This window comes from Marmota flaviventris, chromosome 6, assembly GCF_047511675.1.
Source record: "Marmota flaviventris isolate mMarFla1 chromosome 6, mMarFla1.hap1, whole genome shotgun sequence".
NCBI lineage: Eukaryota > Metazoa > Chordata > Mammalia > Rodentia > Sciuridae > Marmota > Marmota flaviventris.
The window spans coordinates 79,669,041-79,692,983 of record NC_092503.1 but is presented as its reverse complement, the minus strand read 5'-3'; the positions used below and the strand labels follow the sequence as shown (position 1 = coordinate 79,692,983).

Below are 23,943 nucleotides of genomic sequence, written 5' to 3'. Positions count from 1 at the left end.
ATTTTTTCTATATAAAAAATTTTTATTAAAAAAATAAAATTCAGTAATTTAGATTGAAAACTTCCTGGAATGAGAGCCCAGTCTTGTCTGTGTTGACATGTCTCATGCTGGTTTTTTTGCTAACAACAGTATATTGCAACTCTAGAAACTACAGTGCAAAGAGCAAGAACACCATAATTAATTCATTTTGAAGGCCTTAGTAATATAACAATTACTGTTATTTTTTCTCAAAATTTATTAAAAATAGACATCCTTGTACAGTTTTCCAAAAAACAAATCTTCCATGATAAGGTTTTCATTTCATTCCTTTGTTTCCATTGGTAGTGGCTCCTCTTTTATTTTTAAATATTTCTTAATCTTATTGGAGAAAATATGAAGGGTATAAAAATGTCAGATGTATCATGCTGGTTACTAAGGTTATTTATTTTATTATTTATCAGTTATTTATGGACAACTGATAAGAAAAAAAGCCAGCACAGAAATTTGACTTTCGATTTCTGGTAGCATGCAGACCAGCAGGGAGGTGATTTGTGACCTGATGAGATTTGCCTTTGTTTATTTCATCTTGAAGGCTGAAGTTCTATTATATACTTATCTCTGAATTGAGAAAATATTTCTTTCCCTTTGGATCATCAGACTGTCAGTAAACAAGTTTAAGTCAATAAAATTCAAAGTAAAAATGTTTCATATATTAGCAGTGATCCTGGTGAGGAGAACAAAGTGGTAGAGTGAATATTTATTCTTTGGCAAGAATTACCACAAAAGGAACAGTTCATACATTCCTATTGTGAAATCTAAGTTTAACACATGAAGATATAATGTTTTTCAACTTCCTGTGATGACATCTTGGGTTACAGTTTCCTCCAAAACTTCTTCCCACTCCATTCTCCCAGGTTGTAGTTGGAGGGGATGTTGTTATGCCTCTAACTATAGTTTACTTTATATGCATGATTTTTTTTTTCTCAATTTAAGCTCATTGAGGTCCTCGGGTTGGGGGTTGTGTCTTCTCAGGGCAACTGGAAATGGAGAATGCTCAGTACTGCACAAAGATGGAGCTCTAAATTCTGTTAAGCTACTTCCTGTCCATGTTCCTGGGAGCTTTACCCTCTTAACCTCCTTAGTACAAAATGTGCTTAATATAAAGGTTATATTAAAACAGTAATTAACTCAGTATAGATGGGTTTCTCATTCTGCATCTTCCTCAAAAACCGAGACTTAGGGACTGACAAATTAGATGTATTGATATGAATTTTGCTGATTTCGTTCATTATACACCCTTTGACATTTCTTTGGTTTATGGTTATGTATGACATATGTATTTGGAGTTTATGCTTTTATTTTGTGCATATTAAGTATCATTAGAATTATTTAAGTTTATAAATTAGGTTTGAGAATTTTTTGTGAGGAAAAATTTTTGAAACTAATAGGTCAAGTTGAGAAACATTGACCAAAGGCTTCTATTAATTCAAAATACTGGTTTCTACAGTTGGCCCAGAAAAATCAAACTGTCCACTCTGTTGGCACTTGCCTCCAGGGGTCCTATCAAGCCTGCCACTGTTGCTCTACAACAAAATTTGGGGCTCACAGTTTTACATGGTACCCAGCAGTCTTTGTTAAGTGGTTGGAATCTGTTAGAGCCCAAAGGTAGTAGAATGCTTAATTCAAATGGGATTAAAATTGGATCGGGCATAACAATTTTTAGTTGATGCTGAAAGTTTGTATTGTTCTTGTTTTCCAGGGCCATCCTTCCTTGTCAAACCAATCTTTCAGGATTGTAGTGTAGTATAGTGGTAGAGTATTTGTCTAGCATGCACAAGGCCTTGGGGTTTGATCCCCAGCACTGCAAAGAAAAAAAATAAAATAAAAACTAACTAAATAAATAAAACCAATCTTCCAGTTTTAAGTTCATGTTATAACTCTTTGATGGTGATGATGATCATGATAATAACATGTCAGTGGCTACCACTTAGCATGTACTTTCTAAGTGCAAGACATATCCTGTATGGAAGGAGTGGTTCTCAAGGCAACTTAAAGTAGGTGACACTATCCCCATTTTACAGATGAAAGCCTAGGCCTAGAGAAGTTAATTTACTTACCTTAAGCCACACAGTTGGTAAATAGAGAAGCTTGATTTTATTTTATTTTTTAATTCAAGTCCTTTTGCACCCCCTCCAGCCATGTGCATTTCACTCTGTGTATTGCTTTATTTAAAAATCAATACATGCATCTTAAAAGATGGAAATATATATAGGGAAGACTTCTCTTTAGAGTTCTCTATCTAAAAAATGATTATTTAAAAGTAGATGTCAGTTCCCTTGTCTTGTTTTCTGATTGACTTATCTCACAGTTTTTAAAAGTAGGGCTTAAACAATTCAGTATTGAAGGTATGGTAGATTTAAAACAAATTATTAGTATATTGTAATTATGTATAATGGTGGCATTCATTGTGATGTATTTGTGTATCCTTAATACAATATAATTTGGTCAGTTTTGTTCTTTACTACTTATTCTTCTTCTTGCCTCCCTCTTCCTGATCCTCATCCTTTGCTTTACTGGTCTCTCTTCTGTTTTCATGAAATCCTTTTCTTCCTTTTTACTCTTTGGCTTACACATATGAAAAAAAAAATATGAACTTTGACTTTGTGAGCTTGGTTTACCTCACTTAACATGCTGTTCTCCAGTTTCATCTCATTTCCTGCAAATGACATACTTATATTCTTCTTTATGTCTTAACAAAACTCTATTGAATATTAGCACATTTTCTATATCCATTCATCTGTTGATGGACACCTAGGCTGGTTCCATACTTGGCTATTGTGAATTATGCTGCTATAAACTTAATATTACCAGTCTCACCATTGAATTTTGTTCAAAGAGCTAACATTCGACATACTCCAGAAGGGACACAGAACTCTTGATGGCTGAAGCTTACTGAGAATTTGAAGACTAATACCTTGATTGTCTTGTATCCAGCCACCAGTTCCTCCCCACTGCCTCAGTCAGTGAGCAGGGCAACTCGCTACTGCTCCAGGCCAGTGACAATATTATGGTTTCAGTGTCAGTCATGCAGAGCCAGTGAAATTCCGATTTGGAATTATGGTTGGCTGTCTTGGTGTAAAGTGATATGCTCAGTATCGCGGAGCGGTAGGACTGGGGAGCAATAATATTGAAGGTTATGTTAAGATCCCACCCTGACAGAGGCTTCCTGGTTACACTTGAAGCTGTGGTTTCAAGTACATGAACTTTAAATAGCGTGGCTAAAGGAGTGTGGAAAAAGGTGTGTTTATAAACACAGCTACACGTCTTTGTGAGCCAGGCTATTTTAATAGTAGGTCTGAGAAATGATCATCTTTCTTTAAGACAGAGATTTATGAACCATTTTCTTGTGAGTTATTTAGGAGTCCAAATAGCCAAAAGGATAACAAAACCTTGGTATGTTTCTTTTAATTTATTGGAAATAATCTTGACATTCATCACTGTCAGAGCTAAAGGGGCAGCATATAATAGATTCAAAATCATCTATTTATATACTTAACAGAAATAAACTTATGGGTATTTTAGTCAGCTTTTGCATTGCTGTGACCAAATACCCGACAAGAACAACTCAGAGGAGTACAGGATTATTCGGGGCTTGTGGTTTTAGAGATCTCCCTCTATAGATGACAGACTCCATTGTTCTGGGCCCAAAGTGAGGTGGCACATCATGGCAGAAGGTCCCAGCAGATGAATTATGCTCAACTCATGGCAGGGTCAGGAAAGTGGGAAAGGGGCCACAGGGAAGATCTACCCCATCAGGGCACGCCCCCAGTGATCCACTTCCTCCAACCATAGCCCAACTCCCTTCAGTTACCACCCAGACTGCTCAGGCTGGAATGAACCAATTAGGTTATAGCTCTCATAATCCAATCATTTCGCCTCTGAACATTCTTGCATTAACAATATGTGATGTTTTGGTGGAGATGCCTCATATCCAAATCACAACAATGAATAAATGCCGAAACCAAATCTGAGGTTCACTTTTCAGTATAGTTAAGATGTGTCAGGTGTGAGGGTTGGTATCCCCTAGAAGGAGGACACAGTGGTGATGATGCCCACACTAAACCCACAGCAGGACTCTGGGAGGAGAACCTTATGGTTCTGTCATCATGATCTGGCTCTTTGGGTTTTCCAGCCCCCTTTTGGTGTGGGACCTGAAATAAACCTGATTATTTTCATTGTGCTGCCTTCATTCTTTTCCTCTATCTTAAAACAGTGGCCATGATGTTTTTACTTCCTCTTCATACCTGTTCAGACCTTGAGGCTGAGACAGACATACCAGCTTTGGACATTACTCTCCCCACCAGTGGTCTGGCCCCTCCCAACACTGCTGGCCCAAATTAACAATTTACTATAAACTAGTGGTGGTAGTGCTGTTTGTGTGTGGTAATAGAAAAACGTTGCCAGTAATCCCAGTGGTTTGGGAAGCTGAAGCAGGAGGATTACAAGTTCAAAGCCAGCCTCAGCATCTTAGTGAGGCCCTAAGCAACTTAGCCAGACCCTGTCTCAAAATAGAAAGGACTGGGGATGTGGCTCAATGGTCAAGTGCCCTTGGGTTCAATCCCTGGTACCAACAACAACAACAACAAAAATAAAATAAAGAGAGAAAGAAAAAAAAAACAGAAAAAAATTCTTATGTTTTCTTTTATGTAATATTTGTAGAAAAAATGATAGAATTATTAAAATATCTTTTAATTAATAAAGATGCTTCTGATCTGTTGCAAATATTTGTGAAGCAGTATTTCTCCCCTGAGGAAGACAAATAATTGAAACCTGAGATTGCTTTTCACTTTTCACTGGATGTTTCCTAGTAGGGACATCCAAGGCTTCTTCAAAAATACAGTAACGTTACCAAGCGTGTTTCATGGAAAAGTTTCAACTATAGAATGCTTTTTCATGCACGTTTAAAATTCTAAATGCCAAACTTATCCACTTGTGATGTCATTTGGGAACATACAGTAGGACTACTGAACATTTCAAGTTACACATTATCTTGGATAGCTCACTGTTTTTCTGGGTTTTAGAAATGTGGTGAAGCACTGGCTCAAATATCTGTCTTTGGAAACACTGGGTATGATCTGTTAAATGTAACTTTACAACAAAATGGGTGTTTGTACTGGTATAAATATCCACATGATATTGGGGAAGACCAGAATGGAAGTCTGCCTAATTCAGTGTATAATTTTGTGGGTAAAGATAACATGGTGGAAAGTGCATTTTGATATTTGAAAAAAAAATCATTTTGCCAGAAAAATGTTTTCTTAAACATTAGGTTGTAAACTCTTGGAGAGAGTCCACCCTGGAGACATGTTTTGCTTGGCTTCCAAAGTGTTAAAAAAAAAATGAGTTTGACCCCTTAAGTCAGATACTGCATTCTCTGGTTGTCCATATTACACAACATTTGTTATTGCCTCAGTTATTTAGATTACTTCTCCTAGCTTTGAAGCATTTGTTTTGTGACCTTGCTAAATGAAAGCTATTTGCAGGCACTCTCTAATTTGTGTACCACATCCTTTAAGTTGCTGTCAGACTGGGAAGAGGAACCTCCTCTCCTTCCTTCTTGCTGCTCTTGGTTCCATGCCCATCTGTGGCAATAGCAGGGCCCAGGTGGACACTGGGAAAGGGAAATGAAAGGAGAAGAGAAGGCAAGCCTGCCCGCACTTCCCCAGCAGTATCCTGGGCTGTCAGAGGGACTGGTGGTGAACTAGGGGAAGGCCTCCTACCCTCCTCCTGTGGCCAGGGAAGAAGAAAAGAAACCTCTTACCTTGCCTAGGAGTTTTCTAATATTTGCATCGTAGGCTGAGTTTTCCCCACTCATTCATTCAGCAAATATCTTTGGAAGCTGGTGAATGTGGAACAGTATACGGGATTAGCAGAGAGTAATAAGGGAAGTTTCTACAGTAACAAGACATGGCCCTATCACCATTTTGCCTTTTAGTTTCGTGTAAAGGTAACATAGTAGAATGTTTTAGCCCTATGTGAGACTCTCAGATCTCATCTAAGTCCTTTGTCACCCAGCTTTACCATTATCTTAGAATCTTTATTCCTGTTTCTTAGCAGTTACATCTTATTTTCTATTGAGAATTCAATGGTTGCTTAACACTTTCTCCTGGATTTTAAGTAGATCATTCTTATAAGCTTGCTTTTTCCTCTGAATGAACAGGATAATATTCAGCATTTTCCAATTTGATTCCTTCACTCATCTGAGTAGGGTGATATATTTTGTCCAGACTCCTTTGATAGTAGCCAGGTAACAGGGATTCACTCCGATTCTGTTCCCTGTTCCCAGCTGAAGGGTAGATGGTGCACCTCCCAGCCTGTCCCCCAGTTTAGGAACTCTGCTTTGCAGGTAAGACCTCCTTTATGCCCAGCCTTCTACCTGCTTCTTGTCACAGACTCAGGGGCCTGCAGAGGTTAGGTGGTTGAAACACAGCTATTGAAGCAGGGTGCAAGCTATTGTAGCTGTGAAAGACATTCAAATTAAAGTTTCTAAAATGTTTTGTCCTTTTGAATGGAATTTGCTCATTGATCCCAATGACATTTGGGTCTTTAGTTTGTGGCCCTGGCTCTAAAACAGAATTTCTTAAATTTTTTTGAACTCCTTTAAAAAAAAAACAACACTCAGTTGACAGATAAAAACACTAACACATGACTATTTTAAGCCAGGAATTCATTATTTTGTATCTTTTGGTTTTTTTCCCTAAGAATAATGTGTCTCAGAACTGGAATTGCATCTTCCAGGGATCTGAACATCTAGTAGCTTTGGATAAATATATTTCCATAATATTTCTCAAGAGTTATGCCAGTTCATGTTACCTGTGGCAATTCAACAAAGGCTTTACTATACCGTTGCCAGAATTTAAATTTTAATTACTTTGTGACTTTAATGGATAAAGCACCACTTCATTCTTATTTAAAAAATTATAAATATATCATAAGCTATAAATAATGAAAATCATAACAAATTATTAGTGATAGAACATTTGCTAATTCTACTAGCAATAGTATTTTCTTATAGTAATTATTCTGTTTATAAAGGATATAGCAGAGTAACAAACTTCTTATGATAAAATAAGTCAGTGAGTGCAAAATTTTCTGAACCACTTCTCAAGGAAAAAAGGAGACATTTTCATTATCCCACCTTAATACAGATTTCTCACTTTTAGGTTCACTTTCTATGGTGAAATGGACAGAATCATTTTACTCTGTTAGTCCTTGTACCTACATTGTGGAACAGGGCTGGGGATGTAGCTCAGGGCGAAGCATTTGCCCTGGTGTGCTTGGGTTCCATCCCCAGTACCACAAAAACAAACAAGATAAAGGCATTGCAGAATAAAGAACTGTAAATCCAATAGGAATGGATTGTCGATGTTTTTGTGGTTTTCAAGGAAATAACAGTTCAGACTTTTTCCCCTGAGAAAAACAAAAGAACTTAAATCTAGATATAAATTGATTTTTAAAAATTGAATCATTTTTCTGGACAACTATTTTTTATCTTCTCACTACTATTCTTATAGCAATGAAATTTGATATTATAAATCTTATTTTTTAAGGGGAGGGGTTCCAGGAATTGAACCCAAGGTCACTTGACCACTGAGCCACATCTCCATCCCTATTTTATATTTTATTTAGAGACAGAGTCTCGCTGAGTTGCTTAGTGCCTCAATTTTGCTGAGGCTGGCTTTGAACTCATGGTCCTCCTTCCTGCCTCAGCCTCCTGTGCCCCCGGAATTACAGGACGATTACAGGTGTGCTCTACCGTGCCCAACTTGATACTATAATTCTTGATCTTGAGATTTCTGTGCCTTTTTAACCTTCATTTTATCAAATAATAAAGGAGCGTTTTGTGGATATTACTAGTTCTGTTATAGGGATTCTTTTTTTGAATTCACCTGCCACATAAATAATTTCCCTCCATGATCTTGGTTTTAGTGAAAGTATGAAATTATGCACTTTCTTTCTGTACTATCTTAGCTATGTACACTCAATGTGTAAATTTTGCTGAAACATTCTTAGGTTTCACTATAATATTCTTTTGAGTCACATCCAAAAAAGACCTAAAAGATTTTTAGCCTTTCCCATGCGTTATGAGCTACACATGATTTCTGTTTTGTAATGGAGTAAAAATCCATTTATTCTAACAAAATTGGACTAGGTTTTAGGAAATAAAACCATTTATCCATGGTGATACAAAAGTGTAGCTGTGTTTATACTTTTGATCATTCCTTGGAGAAGTATTACCTTGGTAGACAACCAGCTGGCTTTAGGGAAAATTGTACCCTTGATACGTGCTTAAAACAGCAGTGTAAAATGCAACTGGCTGACAATCTTGGTTTTAGTTAGGGGCACTTTCTTATTATTCATGTTAAGCTGGGAGTGCGAGGAATGATGTCAGTGTCTGCCGGTTAGTACTCCTATGGAGGCCAGACGTAGTGTTTCCCCCGTTGTCAACACTTGAGAAAAGTTTGCCAAATGGAGACCTATGAATTACAAAGGAGAAGTTATTAGTAATTGTTATTTGTTTTAAGAGGAGAAATGTTTATTTTTTCAATATTACTTGAGAAAAGAACAAAGGAGTTGAAATTTCAAATGCTAAAACAATTTACTTTTAACATATAACTTGATTTTTAAAACCAACACTTGACTTTTTAAAAAATTATTATTATTAAATACAGTCTTTAAATGTTTTTCTTTTTTTTTTTTTTTTTTTGGTAATGCTTTGCTCTAGGGCATTGTGGCAACTCAAATTATAACCTTTTAGGGACCTGAGTTAATTCATCATTTTCCCCCAGTATTAACTTATGTGAGTGGTGCAAAGACTTTTTTTTTTTTTTGGTTCTGGAGATTGAACTCAAGGGCACTCAACTACTGAGCCACATCTCCATTCCTATTTTGTATTTTATTTAGAGACAGGGTCTCCCTGAGTTGCTGGCTTTGAACTTATGATCCTCCTGCCTCAGCCTCCTGAGCCACTGGGATTACAGGTGTGCACCACTGTGCCCAGCTGCAAGACATTGTTTTTTATATGAACTGGTGACTTTTGAAATTTCTACATTAAAAGTTTACTGAGAAATTGCATATATTTTAAAATAGGATGATGAAAGTGGTCTTCTGGTTTATACTAATGTTCCAAGGCTTTTTAGTTGGCATTGTTTATCTCCTAATGGGTGGCAACATGTAGAGCACAGAGTTGAGGCTCAGAGTGCTCCATACTGTGTGGCTAGACTGCATCGTTGTCCAGGGGAGAGGACTGCAGATACCACTACTGTTCAAATGTTGTCATTGGAAACCTTTCAGGAGAAGAGTCCTATCATGGATAGTTAATCTGGGAAAGACTCTATTATGATGGGGATGTTAGGAAAGATTTTCCTTGTGTTGGTTTCAAAGTGGGGGATGGTGAAGAAACCAGAATATGATGTTCTTAAGGAAAGAGGACATGGTGAACAATTGAGATTTTGGTTATCTATTTTTCTGTATGGAATATGATATTCTGAAAAATTTTTATTTTCAATCCTAAAGAGACTTGTTTAAGAAATTCATTATATGAAGCTCTTTTAAAGCGCTAGCTATGTCAACAGTGAAAGATCAAGTAGGCTGATGAAAAAATGGGCAAAGGACTTTAATAGACATTTCTCCAAAGAAGATATACAAATGAGCAGTACACATTTGAAAAGTTGTTGAATGTTTAACATCTGTAATTATTGGGATGTTCAACATCTCATATTCATTAGGATGGCTATTATCAAAAACACAAAAAAATAACAAATGTTGGGAAAATTGTGGAGAATTGGAACTCTTTTGCACTGTTGAAAGGTATGTAAAATAGTTCAGTCACAGGATTATGGTATGACCCAGCAATACCATTTCTAGGTATATAACCCCAAAGAGTGAAAGCAGGGACTCCAGTAGCTATATGTACACCTATGTCCATAGAAGATTCTTTGCATTTAACCAAAAGGCAACAGGAACCCAAGAGTCCATTGGCAGATATGTGGATCAACAGAATGTGATATACACATACAACAGGATATCATTCAATCTTAAAGAGGGGTCATTGTGACCAGTGCTGCAACATGGATGAACCTTGAAAACATCATAAAAAGTGAAATAGACCAGTCACAAAAGAACATGTATTAAATGATTCCATTACATCAAGTTCCTTGAGTAGTCAAATACAGAGAGACAGAAAATACACTTGAGCCAGGAGGTTGAAGAAGGGGGAATGAGGAGTTATTGTTTAAGGACCTCACAGTGTCAGCTGGGGAAGATGAAAAAGTACTGGAGATGAAGGGGGTGGTTGTACAATAACTACGGAACTGGTTTCAATTATTAAAATGGTCAAACAATCACAAAACTCTCCATGCTGTTTTTTTCAGTCAGCCTATAATCATAACCTGAATGCCAAACTAGGCACAATACATAGGGGAAACCGTGGTAACAAGGGAATGTATCTTCAATGAGATAAAACTGCCTGAATTAATGAATGGAATGATACTGACAGTGATCTTTACTGTTCAGTCAGGTTCTAAGTTTAACCAGTACTGTGTAGTAGCTGTTGAGTCTTGCACTCCCACTTTTTCATTTATTGGAAGAGTAGCAGCACACTTAGTGGAAGGCTTCAGGTGTGTGTGGTACTTCCAAATGCTTCCTGCCATTACCAACTCCAAAGAAAAAAAAAAAAACAGAAGAGCCAGGGTGGTTCTAAGAGAAGATGGTACAACGCAACAGCCTGACTGTGCTTCAGAAGTGCAACTTGGCCTTTTAATAGCCCTTATTAACAGTTTCCTAAAATTCCCTGACTTTAGAGCCAACAGACTTATTATCTAAATGGCATGCCATAATTTGCTGTTTTCATCGAAAGAGACTGATTGAGCTAAGGTGGAGAGTGGGTACGAGTTTATGGAAATATATTTTTAAACCTTGCCAATAAAATGATAGGAAAGTGCTAAGAACGTAGAATTGAAAGAACTTAAGAAGTTGCTACTTCAATCTTTGAAAAATTGTTCTGGCAGAGAAAAATGATGAAATCACCTAGAGGTGGTGATTATTTTTTGATGTTTAAACTTAGAAGGCAGATAAACAAAACAAAAACTTTAAAAAAAATTCATTTACATATTTACCCATCCTAACTATAAATCTAATTAATGTTCATTATTCCAGTACCAAATTTTTAACATCATGGTGACCTTTTGTCAATAGGAAAAGAAAATTTATGTTTTGTACTAATCCTATGCTCATGGATTTACTACAATCGTGCATTTTTAAAAAGATACCTAAAAACAGAAACATGCTGTGTGCAGGCCTATAATGCCAGCAATTTGGGAGGCTGAGGCAGGAGGTTCGAAAGTTCACAGCCAGCCTCAACAACCTAGTGAGGACCTAAGCAACTTAGTGAGACCCTTTCTCAAAATAAAAAAAAGGGCTGGGCATGTGACTCAGTGTTTGAGCACCCCTGTGTTCAAACTCTGGTGCCAAAAAAAGAAAAAAAAAAGAAATCAATCTTTTGAAAATTGTTGTGAAGTATTAGCCCATGGTGATCCTTTGTCAGATTCAGACAAAGGACTGGAGCTTAGATTATAGGACTTCTGTTTTATTTCCCTTTGGTGCATTGTTGGAGCCCCCCAAAGAATTAAAGGCATCCTACACTTGGAGGCTAGAGAGTGGTTCACCTAGCTCACTGTGTCCAGAAGCTGCTCCTGCCGACTCCTCCTCCTCCTCCTCCTCCTCCTCCTCCTCCTCCTCCTCCTCCTCCTCCTCCTCCTCCTCCTCCTCCTCCTCCTCCTCCTCCTCTTCCTCCTCCTCTTCCTCCTCTTCCTCCTCCTCCTCCTCTTCCTCCTCCTCCTCTTCTTCCTTCTCCTCCTCCTCCTCTTCCTTTTCCTTCTTCTCCTCCTCCCTTCTCAGTCAATATAAACCACATTTATTAAACATCCACATACACAACTATATATTACATACTTTGGCTAGGGACAGAATATCACCCCAAAATAAGAAACAAACAAAAAGCGATGCTGGACTGGGGATGTGGCTCAGTGGTAGAGCGCTTGCCTAGCACACAGAAGGCTCTAGGTTCTATTCCCAGGACCACAAAAACAAAAGAGCGTAGGTACTTTTTCAGTTGCTTATTATTAAATAATATATGTAACATCTTGTCTAAAAATAACAATAGGGATTCCACCTCTTGGGTCCCCTTCTTCCTCTGGGAGAAGTATTTTCTGCTGTCCTTTAATAAACTTCTAATTTCTACTCTGAAAAAAAAATAAAAAATAAAAAAATAAAAATAACAATAAAATGAGTATAATTGACTCAATTAAATACATATGTCGTATGCTATATTCTATAATTGAAACATAACACAGTCTTCTAACTTGTCTTTGGGGTATGGCTGGAGGGCGTGGTAAAACACATCTACACACATATATCCTGGACAGTAATTCCCATGTGCTCTTAAGAGAGGTACAGCAGTGTATGCTACCTGACCCTGTTCTGTGAGCCTTGCCCTTGTACCCTGGTTTAAGGTGTCACAGAACATCCTTGCATCCTCAGCTACCTTGAGCTCTTTTAGGAAATGTAAAGAATCTGATAAGAAAAAGAGGGAACTATACTGGAGGCTTTTAAAATAAGGGAAAACCCAGCTCGTTGGGGATGCATAGGAAGAAGGGGGTTGTACGAGATGGTCTTGAGGGAAGGATAGAATGTCTGCTAATTTGGGGAAGGAAGTCAAGGGAGGGAAAATGTGGATCATATTCATGGAGTAGCCAGGGACCTGACACGTCTGGAGTGTAGAGGGACTATTAGAACACCAGCTGGAAAGGTAAGGTTGATTGGCATGAGCATGTTGATCCGAAGTATTTTGAAGTAGCTTTCAGAGAGATGACTATTTTTGACTTTGTCAAAGTGGATTTTCTTAGATTCTTCAGTATTTCAGCCATGATAACAAAGTCAACAAGAATCAACAAATGAGGATGTTTCAAATGTTCCCAAATGTTTCATTTTGGGGGTCAGTGTTACTTGTGTATTTGTTCCGCTCTTGACTTTCAGTTCTCATTGTGCTCCGCTTGCTCCTTTACATACTTTTTCCACATGGTTGAGAAAGCCCTGAGGATTGAGTTTTTCTCAGTTTACACTTTCCTACAATATTAAAATATCTGTAACCCCATCACTAAAATCCTTGCCAAAATGGACTTTTCAGGACTTTTTCTGGAGCTCATGGCTGTTCTTTAGCACTGGTATTTCTCCAGTGGAGTCTCAGCCAGTGATCCAGTCATGTGTGCAGGTCATGCTGTTTAATAGTGGTTACGGGGCAGTTATGAACGCATTAGTTAGCCTGTGATTAATTGTGAGGTTTTGCTGGCTAACTTGTCAGATGCATTTGGCTGCTAAACATGAAAATGCTCAAAATTTTATCTAATTCATTTGTGTTGATATTTGAAACTCAACAATATCTGTAGCATTACTGATTAATATGTTCTCGATTAATGAAATGTATGTGTTTGAATTTTATCCTTTGTTGTGCTTAAATGTATATTTGGAATTCCCCAGAAACTGGTAAAGGCCAGCTTTGATGTTTCATTTGCTTTTCATTAGCTTTACATTTAGATATCCAAAGTGTTATTTTCTTACTTTATCTTATCAGCAGTCAGAATAGGCTGGTGAACTCAGGATGGTAAGATTAAATTATCTGTAGGGAGAAAATCTTGTTGTAGATTTTGAGTAAGAAATAATACATACATTGCTTTTTGAATGTCACTGTTACACTTTCAGTCATATGCAAACCTAATGGTCTGCCTGTCTGTATCATTTTCTCCTGAGATGACAGCTTAATAGTTTTCCTGGTTGGATTGTGTTAAAACCTTTAAAGGCTACTTTCACTAAAACATATGTCCAACGTTTGGGCAACCAAAGTCTGTGCAGTCATTTGAACAGAGTACAACTTAGCTCTGTATAACCACAGGTATCTCACTGTTAAAGCTACATTAGCATATATGTACTGAAATATCACACAGTACCCATAAATGTGTATGGTTTCTATGTTTTTCCTTATTAGTCAAAAATAAATTTAGATTTAAAACAGAAAAAAATTACATTAATGTGTCATTAGTTTGGAGTCTTATTTCATAATTAAATTGTTCTGCGACGTGCTGAAATATGGTTTTGCATTATCTTAAAAATATTTTGTAACTAAAAATAAAAATAAAGTCAAAGACCAAACTAAAACAAACAACAACGGCAGAACAGATTTTGCCAAGAAAGTAATAGCATAAATAATTTTTAAACAATGCCATGGATCGATCATACAGTTAAGTAATTTAACGTAATAGATTTTGTTCTGATTAATTCTCTCCAGTGCCTCCCATGCTCATAGTGTTATATTAGATATCCTGCACAGGTAGCTTGTATTTACCTCCATTAATGAAGACATGAATGTAGAAAACAGACAACAGGAGAAATCCTGGACTGGCCAAGTGAGGTGCAAGCTCTCTTCCGTGTTCCACCAGCAGGGGGTGCCATGCCACGTCTGTTGACAGAGTTGGAGTTGTGTGGTCGGTGTTGGGGTTTTGTTTGCTTCCCTTGTGTTAGGATGCTACGGATGCTCGATGGAAAAGATGACTGCTTGAGATGTTGAGAAAACTCCTAACCTTTCAGAACTGGAAAGTTTTCTTGACAGATCTTCAAAGCCCCTCCAGGGAACAAAGTCTTTTTGTGTTGGGGTAGAAGTCATAGTGACCAGTTACTCATAGTCCTAATCTTTAATTGGTTTAGCTTTCCTGGTGCCATTTGTCACCTCTAGCTCATTGGTGCTCCATCTGCTGTAGGCCAGAGTCCAGGAGCAGTTCTTAGTGGTAAAAAGTTGGAGAAGCAGATATTGGAAAATCCAGTCTTATGTGATCTTTCCTGGCTTTGATGGGTTCAGCTTCCATATTGAAAAGTTATTTAAACACTTTTAATTTCTTTTTCAAGTGGAGAAATACATGTATCTCAGAAGAAAACCTGAAAACTTTAAAAAAATTATTGTCTTCCAAAGAAAATGAACTTTAAAATATTATAATATTTATATCTATAGTTATTTATTTTTAAAAAGTTAATGGCAATTTCCATTGTAAAACACCATATTAATTTTTACTAAGTACATCAAATTACTAAATTTGGTTAGAAAAATTTCCTGGCAGTTAGGCATTATTTTACCTAGATGTATAAAGATTAAAAATCTGTTAATAGTTGACAAAAATACCTAATCAGAACATCTAATTGAATCACAAAGAGTAATTGAGAGAGTAACATTCTTTTCGGTTTTCTAAATGTGTAATGGTCTCAATATTAATAAAGAGTTAATTTCCATAACAGTGCAGAAAAGCAATCTTTAGGAATTTTAGTGAATTAAATTTAAGAATGATAAACATATATCAAGCAGAATTTTTATTACACTGAACAGGCAGAATTAGAGAACTCTTCAGGCAGTTCAAGTTATGCTAATTTGAGAGTATGACTGAAAATAACCAGTGTTACTTCTAAATGTTAGCATTTTGAAAATGTTGACCCAACATTTCTTTATAAAATAAATTTTATTTTATTAAAAATAAAATATTTTATAAAAATAAAATTTATTTTATAAATTTTAATACTTTTCAGATAATGGAAATTATTTTTAAGAAGAAAAACAAAACGTAAGTGCTTTCCAATTTAAAAGAAACAGTAAACAGAAATTGCTGAGCATCGACCAGGGCACAGAGCAGTCTCTGTGACAGTCGTTGATGATCGTAGTCACTTCTGACGCTTCGCTTCTCACACACTGTCCCTTTCACTTGTTTGTGTATGGTGGTGATTTTCAAAAATTCAAAGTGTGACTGCTTTGTGTTTCCTCTTTCCTTCTAGTTCTTGGTGTTTTAGAAATTTCTGGACATGGGGAGCTGTTTATGATCCTGACATGTAGCAGATCACAAAGAGAGCAGAAGGGGAAGACTGGCTCCCTGGGTTTTTAGTGCTGGAGTCTGGGAATTAGGATTTCCTTGTTTCTGAAGCTCATCTTAAAGGATTATTATTTTTTAAAAAATCATTCTTTTTCTTGATATGATTATGACTAATGTCACATACATTTGTTACCTTAAATATTAATTCAAAGACTTTCTTTTTTTAAAATTTTATACTTACTGAGAATACTTTTGATAACCTAAAAATACATAAAGTAAAAAGTGAAATGGCTCTTTTGCACTCATCTGCCACTATCATTCCTCAGTAGATACCATTTTGAATAATTTGGAATGAAATGTTGTAGATATTTATACATGTAGGCTCAGTATACATGTTGAAAAGATCTGTTTCTTAGTGTCTCCATTGTTGTGATTTTTTTTTTTTTACAAAAATGAGATTATGTTGTCCTGTAACTTCTCATTTTACCAGTTGACTTATTAATTAGGGGCATCTCTCCACATCCTCACTCTTTTTCATGACCACATAATACTCCACTGCTTTGATGTGTCTTGGTCTCCAGTCTCCTTAGCCATTTCCCTGCTGAAGGACACTCAGGTCCCAGATACCATCTATGTACTTATGTCATGTTGCATGAATCCCAAACTCAGGAAGCTGTTGTCCTGGGGCATCTATGCTTAGCTTCACTCTAGAGGCTGTGGGAAGTAGGCCATCTGTTCTGATTGCTTGTTGATGTTCAGGAGTCTTTCTAAATGTTGCCATTTGATCTCGGATATGCCTGAGCTTAGGTAAAAAGGACCAGTTCATTGTGTGGGCTTTTAGGGTAAGAGCTGCATTTTTATAGAAGTTTTTTATTTCTACCTGCAAGAAATTTAAGATGTAACATTTTGATGGATGTTAGCCATGTCATCCTTTTATGTTGGCAGAGTTCTCAGTTTCAGAACTTTAATAAAGTTGATTGTCAAATCTGTTGTTTTAAAATTGATTAATCTTAAAAGCAGAACATCTTTCAGACAATGCTTTGAAGACACATTTTTTTTCTTGATGTGAAGTATTTCTTTCCAAGTCCGTATGTTAAGATTTAATTTGTGACTTTTGCAAATGGGATAATTATTCAGTCATAAAAAGCTAAATACCCATACTCCAAGGTTAGTATTTCATTGGACGTGGGGTGATATACATTAAGGTGTTCATAAAATTTTATGCTCCTCAGTCACTATTTACTTAGTAGACACGGTAACTTATTTTTGTCATGGCTACTGGCCATATCTTGGGGTTTAACATCTGCTGGTTGAAACTGCTGCATATTCTAACTTCAAAACTATAATTGCCTAGAATGAATGAAATCTTTTATTTTAGACACACAGTTTTGCTTGGAAGATTTCATTTCACATTCACAAAATAATAGCAGTGATTTTTAAAAAGGTGATAACAAATTGTCTGAAGTCTAGAGATAAAATCACCACTTCTCTGTGGTAATATGGTAATTGTTCAGTGTATTTTAAGCAGTAACTTTCTGTTGGTGTTAATAGTTTCCCTCACAACACAGCTAGCATGCTGCTGGTGATATCATAGCTATACTTTTTGATTTATTATTGTACAGAGTATATTGTGCACAGTGTGAGTAACCATACTGAACAACTAAGAATATAACCTTATTTTTTGTGACCTTTTTTATGTTACATTGGAACTGTGGACTTTTTTCATGTTAATTGGAACTGTGGCCATTAAGCAGATTTTATTGCACGTTAATGAAGAGAGTCAAACCTTTTTACTTTTGTAGTAATTTCTTATTGCTGTTTTCATAAATATCTTATTAGACTTTTTCCTTTGCTCCAAGTTTTTTATGCTATTTTCGCGTTTTGCTTATCCACATAATATATCCCAAAACTCTTGTTATTTATATGCAAATATATGCCACCACATATTCCTATTATTCTTAAGGTCATGTGAAGAAAAATAATTGATACTAAGATATGAAAACCTGGAATAGTTATTGTACTTATAACACAAAATATCCTATAATAGACATGTATTTTAAAGTGCATACTATATACATTTAAAAATCTCAATTTTTTTGTACTAGGATTATAAGCTATATTGAAAAATTTTTTAACAGTACAAAAATCTGAAGATTATCCAGTCAAAAGGGAGTTGTAACTTTAAATTAGAGACAAAATTGACTGACTGATTTTATATTATTTACTGAATTTAAATTTAATCTCATTAATGAATTAAAACTACCATTATATATTTTAAATATGTATTTGCTTCAACATCAGGTTTTCCTTTTCTCTTTCAGTCTGTGATCAAAACAGGGCGGCTGCTAATCAGTCATGAGGCTCCCTTGACAGGCGGCTTTGCGTCAGAGATCAGCTCTACAGTTCAGGTAGTAACTTGTTGGCACTGATTTTAACATTTGTGCAGTGGTATGTGCTTTATTCCAGAAGGCAAGGAACTACTTATCATAGTATATAAAAACGTGCACTTTTTAGAAGTGTACATTTTTCATTCTTACTGTTCTGTACTTTAGTTAATGGTATAATTACATCTTATAGATTTAAATTTAAAAATAAAAAGGAGAAATCCTTTATGGGAAGAAGAAACTTTGAAATGAGTTTAATAATATTATATTTGCTGGGTTAACAAGTAAAGAAAAATCTTTTAAATTTCAAACCAATAATCCTCTTTTAATAAAGCTTAAGGTTGTTATGAAATGGGTTGATTGTGAAATTGATCTTAGATTTTCTTAGCCTTCACCTTCCAAAAGTGAATACACCAGAAATCAATAATTTAAATTTCAGTAAATAACTATGAAATAATTTATTAGTTTAATAATTAAATTGTTTTGTTATCAGCAATGCTTTAGAAATGGTTTAAAATTTATTCCTTTTTTAAATGTTCCCTTAACATATCAGAAAAAATACCCTATATACCTCTTTGAAGGATTTTTACTTAAAACTTTTATTCACATTTGTATCATAGATATGCATAACATAATTTAAAGGAGTTTTATTTTTCCTGATTTTTTAAACTAAAAACATTATTTTCAATGTGAAGTACATGCATTTTAAATTCAGAATTTCTTACAGCTTGTAAATATTTTACTTCTCTTTACTGGTTTTAACATGTTTTAATTTTTAAGATACAAGTAGAGAATTCCTTTAAGAGTGTGTGGATTAATAACTTGATATGAAATTATGGTAGTCAAATAATGGTAAGAATTTATTTGTAAGATTTTAACAATGATTTTTACCAGTAAAATATTTTAAGTGCTGATTATACAATTATATTTATTTTTAAATTAGATTAAGCAAATTTAAGCCTAAATGTTTCCAAATCTAATTCAAAATTATCTACAATTGCATTCAATCAAAAAATTTTACTGTTACTTTTGTAGTATATAGAGTCACTGAAAAAATTAAGAAAAGCAAACGTTTGTGTATTGTAGATATGTGTTTTTCTGTTTATCTAATTAATATTATTGAAATGCCACAGGTAACTGGTATTTATGTATACTTTATTCATTGAGTAGCATTATATACTGAATTTGTAAAAAATGAGAGTTGCAAGAATGAAATCACTATAATACCAAGATGTTATTTCAAGCCAGAGGCAAAACCGGAAAAAGAAACGAGATTTTCTGACTCTTAGTTAAGATGTGGTGTATTGAACCATTTAAAATCATAATGATGGTTGCTAATAGAAACTTTGACCCCCCTGCTTGATTTTGGCCATTGACTGCTTATTGTTATATTTAAAGTTTCATTTGCATATAATTGTATAGGGAAAACCAGGAGGACACAGTTAGAATTAGAAATTATAACTTCTCTCGTGAAGTTTGCTTTCTCTAAGTATGCTTTTAAAATTTGATCTCCATAAATTATTGGTAGGCTGCCATAGACTATAATATATTTTTCAGACTGTAAAGGATTTGAATGATGATCTAATCTAGTGTCTCTTGGTTTTGAATAATATGTAGACTCATGTTTATGGAAAAATGTCTCTCAAGCCCCAAGAATATATCAGTGAATCCCTGTTTGAGAAACAGTGTATTGAGTTTAAACATAGTCAGCTAACACCAAAAATCATAAATAAAATATCAAAATTATATATTGAAACTAGTGACAATATTGGGGGTTGTCAGTGAATTATCCAGAATATAACTGTATTTATACCATACAAAGATGCTATGTCACGGCATTTTGCAATCCTCTTAGACCCCCAAGAAATCCTCAGATGTCCACAGTCTGTAGTTGGAAAGATACTGATCTAAACTCTCCGTATTCCTTTTACAGATAAGTGTTTATCATCCAGAGTGCTTGTGACTTACCCGTTTTTATAAAGACAGGGAAGATCTGGAAGTAGTACAGGAATCCTGAGTGAACATTAAGTGTGTGCATATGCATTCTTTATTCAAAGTCCACTGTCCCCCAAGAGGAAGATAGAAATTTTGGATTCATTATAAAGTGCAGTACTTTCCATGGTAAAATTACTCAACCAGTGAACCAGAAAATGAATTAGGCAATACTGTAACATTTGTAGAGAGATCTGCATTTAATATTTTGGGTAATTAGAATTTTGATTTATTAATATGCGGATGAATTTGAAAATGTACACAGTTGTTTTTGTTTAATTCAGATTTTATTTGTACAAATAGAGTGTAGGAAATGAATTTTAATACATCTTAGTGAGCCTGATACGTGTGCCTTTTGTGACTTTTATTTGTTGATAAGGATAATTTAAAAAAATAATCATTTGAAAAAATTTTAATTCTTTTTTAGTAATGTTTCTATATAATTTTGAGTGATCTGAATAGTGAAATCTTCTTTTCAGTAATTGTTTAATGCACATACTCAACTATATGCAATGTACTATATGCAGCATCTTCTCCATGGCCTTGTTCTGTATTATAACACTTGTATCAAATTGCCAGTGCCTAGGATTGTTTAAACTGAAGTCACTTAAGTGTGAGGTGCAGTTGCTGTCACCACTTGGAATGATGGATATTTCTGTATTTCTTTTGGTCATATATAACTGGTAAGATTAGAAAAGATAAAACAGGGCTAATATATTGAAAGCTAACTCTCTGAGATGGCAGGAAAAATGTACACAGAGAATGTGTATTGTTGTCTTGGAAAAGGAGCTTAAAATGATGGATGAGAATGATATATAAATTTGAGTATGGTGGATTAAAATGTTGAGATATTCTTATTATACCAATGAGTCTAAATTTTATGTGAACATGAGTAAAAAAGATTGTTTTTTTGTTTTGTTTTGCTCCACAGGCACTATTTTGTGAAAGAAATCTGATAGTTTTTCAAAAACCCCTGGTTAATCCTGCAAAGTTGCTCTTAAAATGACCTTTGAAAAGAACGATTATTAATGATAGAATTACTTTTTAAAAAATACATTAATGTTTGAGAATGCCTGAAAATCCAAAATATTGTTTCATTCGAAATTTAAGTCTCTGCCCACATTTAAAAAATATTTCAGGGAATGCAGCCCTACAGAGAATATCTATTTGAGTTTACAATTGGTATTATTAGATAGAAAATTTACAAAGTGCTACCTAAAATTAAATATCAAAGGAACATTTTTTATAGTGTTATTTTGTTATTAGTGTTACTATTATAGATTATTTTTAGCAATACAGATAAAATATGAAAAGAATGAATATAAAATGTAGTCATAATTTATTTACATAACTCTTTAATTGACAGCAGATGGCTCTTCCATCAGACAAGGAGTGCTGTGTCCACATCTTAAGTTTCTTCATACTGTAGCTTCTTTTTCATATAGTTCTTTCTTTCTTTCTTTTTTAAAATATTTTTTAGTTGTAGATGTACACAATGCTTTTATTTTATTTATTTATTTTTATGTGGTGCTGAAGATCAAACCCAGTGCCTCACGTATGCTAGGCAATTGCTCTACCACTGAGCTACCACTCCAGCCCTAGTTTTTTTTTATTTTATTATTAAAAAAAATTGTTTATTTTATTATTAAAAAAATTGTTAACTATCTTAGCATAAGTAAGGTAAACTCACAAAACCAACTAGACTTTATTGATAAGACAGAATTTTAAGTATATTTGTTAACAGTTTCTCTTCAACTTTGTCTCTCTATGGAAATGAATGCTTACGAATATAAAAAACAGGGCAATTAATCTAAGACTGATTTCCATTTCTATTGGGCTTAGTCTGGGAGACAGAACAAGCTGAAGTCTGGTATATTTGGCCCCCCTCTGGGAAAGATTTCTTGGTCGGTCATCCAAAGCTTCACTGTCTCTTCCCATCTAATTTTACATTCCCATCTGTTCTCACTTTGGATTGAGGGAACTTTTTCCTTCTTTTCTTTCTTTTAACACATAGAGAAAGTTGAAGTCCTTCTTGAAGGTGTGCCTTGTGCACCCTGATTTGTGGAAAAGTGCAAAGACAACAATGTGTAGGTAATTCACTGACCTTGTCATTGTGTAGGTCGAGCCAAGTTTTCTTTATTTCAGATAATTACGTAAATTAATTTTATGTGATACTTGTCTTCCTCAGCTTTATGCAACCACAGAGTTTTTAAAAAAATGTCTTTCCTGTACAAAGGAAGCATCAACCTCATTAATTTTAATATTCCCTCAAACTAATTTATATTATATATTCTAGAATGCAGTGTTCAACACAGGCATTATTTATTTAAATGCTAAGACCAAATAATCTGTAGTATTTTTTGCAGCTTTAAGTAGCCTAATTTCTTTAGGCATTGAAGAAACCAACCTTTATTATTAATTTTTGATGCATTCCTGTAATGATAAAATAAGCTTGACTCTGATAATAATCGTGTGATAATAAAAAATAGCTTATTTATTTTTCTTCTGGATTCAGTTCTTAATAAGAGTGCCAAAGATTTTAGGGATTGTGGTTGGCTTAAAGGTTTGCCTTTTTTTAAACACATGGAAGCAATAAGTCTGCAATAAAGAGTCCAGTTGGAGAGGATGGTAAGTTTCCATACCATTGTTTTATCCTTTCTGTGCGGTCTCTTTTCTGAGAATAAGGATTCAAAAATTGTGCATACCAACATATATTTCTTAAAGTAATCAGATTCTGATAGCTTGAAGGGATTTTTATTGGTCCTACATGAATCATTACATAAAAGGAAAGTTTCATAACTTTCAATGAAAGGAATTTTGCTTTTCTCACTGTTCATGTTAGAAATTTTTATTCAAAGGAAATTTTTTTTCTTATAAACTTATTACTACCAAATGTATAGGTACTGTACTTAAATACATCAATTTGAAGAAGAGGAGAAAAGGTCCTAAATGGTCTGGAGTCTTTACCATTGTGAAAACATTTAAGATCACTGTGTTGATAAATGAAGAGTTTGGAGAGCAAACTGGGGGAATAGCAGTAATTTGATGAAAATTTTACTGCAACTGTGTCCTCTTAATTAAAAAAAAAAAATTAGCAGTGATGAAAACATTTTCCAACAGCCGCAGATAAAACAATCAGGAGAAGTAAACTTCTGTGCTAAAAGGTGGAGCCAGAGCATCAGGAAAGCAGAGAAACTGTGTTCAGATGCAGGAGGGCCTTTTTAAAATGTGGTTTTGCCCTGCAGCTTGTTGAGTATTCTGTGAACAGCTTCTGTGGCCACCGATAGGAACCAGTCTAGATCCCTCTAGGCATGTGTTGTGGATGGGGCTACTTCACGACTGTTTGTCATTAAACCTGTGGTCTACTCTTGGTTTTCCTCTCTTTCCTGATCTCCTTCTTGAGTCTTTTGTCTTTACTTGTTAGTGTAAGAGGGACCAAGTTTCTACCACAAGCCTCACCATGTCCCCATTCTTTTCTGGGCAGTCTCAGCCATTTGCTTGGGCCATTCTTTCTTCCTATTTGAAACTTTCCAGTTTAATCTGCTGTTGAGCTTTAGATTGAAAATTCTAATTTCTTGCTAATTTTGGTGGTATTAAAAAAATTTTATATTTTTAAAAAAGATTTA

General features: G+C 34.9%; 1 protein-coding gene across 1 annotated transcript in view; it reads left to right on the top strand.

The window, feature by feature from the left end:
* The window catches only part of Bckdhb (branched chain keto acid dehydrogenase E1 subunit beta), a 189,271-nt gene that overhangs the window by 114,387 nt on the left and 50,941 nt on the right, over positions 1-23,943 (top strand). The window contains exon 9 of the mRNA XM_027928393.2: positions 18,263-18,349. Within this exon, the coding sequence (XP_027784194.2) occupies positions 18,263-18,349 (87 nt within the window). The remainder of the gene's footprint in view (positions 1-18,262; positions 18,350-23,943) is intronic.